At 41.7% G+C, this 7,304-nt stretch overlaps 1 protein-coding gene across 2 annotated transcripts in view; it reads left to right on the forward strand.

Annotated features, from left to right (window-relative positions):
• Nucleotides 1–2,082: 2,082 nt before the first annotated feature.
• Nucleotides 2,083–7,304, forward strand: part of chmp1b (chromatin modifying protein 1B) — a 38,902-nt gene continuing 33,680 nt past the window's right edge. For both annotated transcript variants that reach the window (XM_043704438.1, XM_043704436.1), the window contains exons 1-2: nucleotides 2,083–2,091; nucleotides 4,563–4,566. In XM_043704438.1, coding sequence (XP_043560373.1) covers nucleotides 2,089–2,091; nucleotides 4,563–4,566 — 7 coding nt within the window. In that variant the 5' untranslated portion in view covers nucleotides 2,083–2,088. The remainder of the gene's footprint in view (nucleotides 2,092–4,562; nucleotides 4,567–7,304) is intronic.

The raw sequence follows: 7,304 nt of genomic DNA on the forward strand, positions 1-7,304 counted from the left end.
CAACCTATCCATTTTGGGAATTAAAATTCAGCCAATGGATCAGTGTTCTGGATAATGAGATGCTGGAGATTCTTGTTGTCCAACAGACATGCAGACTTTTCAGTGAATGCTACGTGGGCCACCTAAATTAGTGACAGAAGCGGAAAATGTGTCAAATTATTTAGAAACAACTGAAATTGTTAAACAGTCTATTGCTGCTAGTGAAATGAATCCTATATATTAAATGAAATAGAAAAAGACTGATGACAATTACATGATACTTTTCACAACCTCAGGACCTTCCAACCTGTTTCATAGCCAATTAAGTGCCTTTGTTTTGAAGTTTAGTCACTCTCGTAATGGAGAACAGGGAAAAGTTGGACTCTTCTAAGATACACATCATAAAACATGTACAGTGATGAAAATCAGTGCAAATGGGAGCACATTATTCCTGCTTTTGAGTACAATGGCAATCTTATATAGTTCACTTACTTATTTGGTGGAATTTATAGATAACACATTTTTCACATCATTGTTAAGGTTACATTTTTTAAAGGGCTTTCAGAGATATTTAAAACTTTCAAAAAGATTTTTTCAGAATAGTGTTTTTTTTATAATTGATAATAACAAAAGGACATGAGGCACAGAGTTTTTACACAGAGGGTCATTCATGTGTGGAATGAACTGCCTGAGGAAGTGATGGATGTGGGTATGGTTCCAACATGAAGAGGAAAGGTTTAGAGGAATATGGGCCAAATGAAGGCAAGTGGGACTAGTTTAGTTTGGGAAACATGGCCAAAGTTGAGTCTAGTTGAGTCATAGGGTCTGCTTTCATGCTGTATGACTGTTTATCTCTATGACTATACCAGGTGAGAAAGCAGTAAACATTTGCTTGTAACCACAGCACTGGTTTTCCAATGATTAATTTTATGCAATGCCTGTGAAGATCAAGAACATATTCAATATGATTCTAACAACTCCACCTGATTGAAACACTAACATGTTTTGCAAGGCAAAGCTCCCAGTGTAGAGTTTTACCAAAAAAAGCTCAAAAAGGTCAAAGTTCACAAGTACCTGCCACTGAAATGAGCATTGCCATCACACTCAGTGTCATTGTCCATTACTTGAGCTGTATTTACTAATTATAAATGCAATCAGCCACATCTGGATTCACAGTTAGCCACAAATGAATGGAGCCTAACATATTAAATAATACTACTTTGCAGAAACCTGTATGAGACAGAAGGTGCTTAATACTAACATGATGAATTTGCAATCTGCATTCAATGCTGCAAAGCTAATCACAACCAGCAAGGCTTTGAAACTGGAGTGGGGCCTGACAAAATTAATCCTAATGCAGCCCCAGTGTATCAATTATGATTTTTTTATCAGAGATATGTATAGGAACATAGTATAACTTCATGCACAATGCATTAAGTTATTTCCTTTACACTTCTTTTAATCTAGGATTAATACTAATATGGCCTAACATCTAACTATATCTTTTGCATACATCTCCAAATGGACTAATTTCTAATGTTGTCATTCCTTGCATATTAAGCCACCTATGAATTTTACTTCTATTTGTTTATGGAATGTGGATCCTCACTAGATAGATCAATACTTATTGCCCATCTCTAATCACCCAAGAATAGGTGGTTGTAAGCTGTCTTTTTGAACTGCTGCAGTAGTCCTGGGGTATGAGGATGCCGACAGTGCTGTTAGGAGGGGATGGGCCTTCCAGGATATTGACCAGTGAGAAGGAAGGAGTATTGATATAGTTTCGAGTCAGGCTGGTGTGCATACTGAGGAGTCTTGCAAGGGAGGGTGGCCCAACGCATCTGTATCCTTTGTCCTTGTATGTGGCAGTGGTCAGAAATTTGGAAGGTGTTTTCAGAGGACCCTTGATGAGTTACTATATTGCATCTTGTAAATGGCATACACTGCTACCACTGTGGATTGGTGGGGATGTTGAAGGTGGTTAATGGGGTACCGATCAAGCAGGTTACTCTGCCCCAGCCAGTGTCAAACATTTCGAGTGTTGTTAGAGCTGCACCCATCCAGGCAAGTGGAGAGTATTCTATCACACTCTTGGCTTGTGCCTTGAAGATGGTGGACAGTCTTTGGTAAATTGGAGGTGAGTTACTCACTGCAGAACTCCTAGTCTCTATTGGTCTTGTAGCTGAAGTTTCATAAAGCAGGTCCAATTTAGTTGCTGGTGGTCAATGATAAACCCAGGATGTTGATAGCAGGGGAATTCCGTGATACAGCCATAGAACATCCAGGCAAATAATTTAGATTCTCTCTTGTTGGATGGGGTCATTTTCTGGCACATGTGCAGCACTTGCCCATTTATTTGAATCAAAAGGCAAATAGGTTATGGTCTATAAAAGCAGCATATTGTAGACATGATGACAATCTAAAATAAAAACAGAAAATATTTGAAATAGTCATCAGGTCAGGCAGCTTCTGTGGAGGGAGAAACAGTGGTAGCATTTCAGTTTCATAAACTATCATCAGCACACTTACCGATTGGCAAGTTGAAATTATAACCCAAAATGTGAGCTTTGGGATCAAGTGTAATCACATTGACTGCTACATTTATTGGATTATTTTTCAGCAGTCCTGTGTGGTTTGAAGATTGTCTTGGCTTCTCCTAATCTTATTGAATATTTGGACCGAGTATCAAGTATAACACAATGTGAGATCCCTATAGTAATTGTAGTACTTCAAGTTCAGAGAGGCCTTGAAATTCTGTATCAAGTTATCTCCACGCCACTTAATTATGCTCACTATAGGAGCATTGCTGTTTTGTGAGCTAAGGTTAATAAAAAATATATTAACCCGATAACATCCTGGATGCTTAATTCAATTATGTTGAAATAATTTCTGAATTCTGCAGACAGGGGAATTACTCTTTAAACATGTCATATCATTGTTAAATAAGAAAAGGAATAAACATGCAGAATCCATACTTGTAGTCAGTAAAGATTTGGGGGGGGTGGGGGTTAGAATTTAGAGTCTGAGGGCCTAGACAGCTGGAAGTATAATAACAGTGCTGGAGGAGTGATAAACAGGGATGTCCAAAAAATGTGGTGCATAGATTTCAGATGGTCAAGGGTGAAGTTGGATAAATGGAAATAATCAGCACTTAAACAAGACATTCTGTAATTCTTTCACAGGAGGTGGATGTCATTGTCAAGGGCAGCATTTGTTGACCTTACCTGATTGCTCTTGAACTGAGTGGCTTGCTAAACCTTTGTAGTGGACATCTAGGGTCAAACACTCCTGTGTCTTTGGAATCAAACATAGATCAGACTGACTCGGGGCATTAGTGATTCAGTTTTCTTTTCGCTCCAAACTTATTAATCGCATTTAGCACCAGTTTCCATGGTTAAAAATTGAATCTATGACCCCGGAGCTTGGTACCCTGAATTACGAGTGTAGTGACATTATCACTGTAGCCACTTAACTATGATTTATGAAGGAAATAATAAAAACAAGTGGGGAAAATGGGTGAAAGTATAAGGGATGTTTGACCAATAAAGTGTTCCTCAGAAAAGAGGTATATTTTTATGAATTTGGACACAAAGATTAGCTCACTTAAATCATAGCCCACAGGATTTGAGGGGCAGAAAATCATAAAGTTTGGCCCCAAGATATTTATATGTCATGAAATACACCATTCTTTAGAAAAGAAGAAATATAAAAGTGATGGAACCCAAACTGGATATAGGAAAGAGTGATTCAAAACGAAAGGGGATGAATTTTCCAAATAACTGGGGCTGTAGTATAGTGCAGGAGACTGAGAATTTAACTCAACCAGTGCTTAGAGATGTTATACATCCAAGATGTTCTGTCCACAGGTTTACAAGCTGCATGCTTTTGTGAGAAAGAACAGTTTTCTGCAGTAACTTCAAGGCGTGCAGGAATATTTCAACGTGCACCTTACTTTAGAGCCAAGCTTTTGCCTTCAATTCCATTTTGAATGAGATCAAAGGAAGAATGTTGTGAGATAGATCTCCCAAAGGGGAACTGCCCAAATGTTTCATGTTGGTTGCTATGCTTGTAGTATCTTAGTAGAATCATAGAAATGTACAGCACAGAAACAGACCCTTCAGTCCAACTCATCTATGCAGAGCAGATATCCAAAATTAATCGAGTCACATTTGTCAGAATTTGGCACCGATCCCTCCCAACCCCTCCTATTCATGTATCCATTCAGATGCATTTTAAATGCTATAATTGTACCCACCTCTACCATTTCCCCCAGCAGCTCATAGTAGTAGTCCCATCACTACTAAGTACTGTGACTGGTAGTTAACACTGTTGTTTTTATCATAGGTTCATTATTGTATTATGGAAATATTTTATTTGCTTATTCTGAAAAAGATATTTTTAAATCTCTCAGTATATTGCCCTTTTTTTCTGTGATAACTTTCACCATGAGGCAGATACTCAGGAGGCATTGTCCAATTTCAGGAGAACTAGCAGAGGGTACAGTCAGTGCTATATTCTATCAGGCTGCCTTGCACTGAGAAGGGGACCTTACTCAGGGCTGCTACATCAATGAAGCTTGTGAGTCGTGGCTGAGAGATAAATGGGAGGGAGGTGGGGGTGGGTTTGGGGGGAGGTAACTGGGAAAGCGACAGTTGGATGAAGGTGAGTGAGAAGGTGACAGGTCAGAGGGGGCAGTGATGGACGGGTCCGGAGGGTGGTGATGAGTTAGAGGCTTGGGACTGGGATAATGTGGGGGGAGCAAAATGAGGAAGCTGTTGAAATCCATATTTATCCTACGTGATTGCATGTCTAGTCTAGCTAGTTCATGGACTGTCAGGACTGAGCATCATTAGGGGTTACTCTTGTCATCAGAGTTGAGCAGTGTTCTCTTCTTCCAGCAAGCGAGTTTCAGAACCTTTCTTCTTTTCTCACTTTTTTGAAGTGAGTTTGTGACTTTGTATTTTAAGATGCGCTACTACTATAATTGAAATATTACAATATGTATTTAAGTCATGACTGTCCCTTTAAGACCAAGAGATTAATTTGCAATCAGCAAACACAGTCTGGGTGGGAGGTGGGTTGTGGCAGGGTGGGGGGGTCGGTTTTCCTCAGAGCTTAATCATTCTTTGGGGAAGTAACTGCAAGTTAATATTGACTTGGTAGTACAGAACGCGATACTTGTTGAAAAGAGAAACATGTTGCTGAGGCTTTTCACCTTGCACTCGTTACAATAGGTGCCAGGAGTGCCAGATTTTGAATGATTACAACAATTTAAACTCCACAAGCATGCTCTTTAGTTGGCATGCACTTTGAAAATTGCCATTCTTGTTTTTGCCCTGATGACACACTTGCCATATTATGATTAAGCTGTATCAGTAATGATATGTGACAGTGGTATATTTGACACACAGGAAGAATTAAAGCTCTTTGCCTTCGATAATGTGGATTACAGCTTTCATCACTTTGTTTAATTAAATCAGTATGTATCTTCACAGACCTGTATGAAGCTTGATCCAAACAGAGGGTGGTGCGTGTATGGAATGAGCTGCCAGAAGAAATGGTTGAGGCTGGTACAATTGCAACATTGAAAAGGCATCTAGATGGTACCTGAATAGGAAGGGTTTAGAGGGATATGAGCCAAATGCTGGCAAATGGAACTGTATTATTTTAGGATATCTGGTCGACACGAATGATGAGGATGGAAGGGTCTGTACGATTCTATGAGTCTATGAAATTATAAAGCGAGCAAATTGTAAGTGAATGATTTGCAAACCTTCAGCAGGAAAATAGATGAAGATAAAGTGCTGCATTCAGAAAAGAATCCTAACAACGTTCACGGAAAATCAAGCAGCTATGAGATATCAGGAGTAAATTGGAAACAGGGGTAAATGTAATGAAAGTTTGTGCGAAGATTTGTAGCTCGGGTGCTCATTGTTGTGGTTCTGTTCGCCGAGCTGGAAATTTGTGTTGCAGACGTTTCGTCACCTGTCTAGCTGACATCCTCAGTGCTTGGGAGCCTCCTGTGAAGCGCTTCTGTGATCTTTTCTCCGGCATTTATAGTGGTTTGAATCTGCCGCTTCCGGATGTCAGCTCCAGCTGTCCGCTGGAGTGGCCGGTATATTGGGTCCAGGTCGATGTGTTTGTTGATTGAATCAGTGGATGAGTACCACTCTCAGACAACAACTCACCAGGACAAAGGACCCGATACCCAGCATGAGCAAAACCAATGTAGTGCACAAAATCCCATGCAAGGACTGCACAAAACACTACATAGGACAAACAGGAAGACAGCTAACGATCCGCATCCATGAACACCAACTAGCCACGAAATGACACGACCAGCTATCCTTAGTAGCCACATACACAGATGACAAGCAACATGAGTTTAACTGGGACAACATTACTATTATAGGACAAGCCAAACAGAGAATTCCTCGAGGCATGGCACTCATCCACTGAGTGGGGGAAGATAGCAAAGAATACAATGGGTGAATCGGGGTGGGGATGAAGGTGATAGGTCAGAGAGGAGGTGGAGTGGATAGGTGGAAAGGAAGATAGGCAGGTAAGCAAATGTGGCTGTGGTAGCGAGTCTGTTTCAGGACATGGTTGAAGAGTTTCAGGGCAGAGGAAATGACGTGGGAGTTGCAGTGGGAGAGGGACTGTACCTGGATTACACCTCTTCCCACCCTATCTCCTGCAAAAATGCCATCCCGTATTCCCAATTCCTCCGCCTCTGCCGTATCTGCTCCCAGGAGGACTAGTTCCACCACAGAACACACCAGATGGCCTCCTTCTTTAGAGACCGCAATTTCCCTTTCCATGTGGTTAAAGATGCCCTCCAACGCATTTCGTCCACATCCCGCCCCTCCCCCCGTCCTCAAACCCCATCCCTCCAACCCTAACAAGGACAGAACCCCCCTGGTGCTCACCTTCCACCTGACCAACCTTCGCATAAACCACATCATCCAATGATATTTCTGCCACCTCCAAACCGTCCCCACCACCAGGGGATATATTTCCCTCCCCACCCCTTTCCGCCTTCTGCAAAGACCGTTCCCTCCGTGACTACCTGGTCAGGTCCACGCCCCCCACCAATAACCCACCCTTCCTTCCTGGCACCCTCCCATGCCACCGCAGGAATCGCAAAACCTACGCCCACACCTCCTCCCTCACCTCCATCCAAGGCCCCAAAGGAGCCTTCCACATCCATCAAAGTTTTATCTGCACATCCACCAATATCATTTATTGCATCCGTTGTTCCCGATGCGGTCTCCTCTACATTGGGGAGACTGGGCGCCTCCTAGCAGAGCGCTTTAGGGAACATC

Source organism: Chiloscyllium plagiosum, chromosome 15 (assembly GCF_004010195.1).
Source record: "Chiloscyllium plagiosum isolate BGI_BamShark_2017 chromosome 15, ASM401019v2, whole genome shotgun sequence".
In the NCBI taxonomy this organism is placed as follows: domain Eukaryota; kingdom Metazoa; phylum Chordata; class Chondrichthyes; order Orectolobiformes; family Hemiscylliidae; genus Chiloscyllium; species Chiloscyllium plagiosum.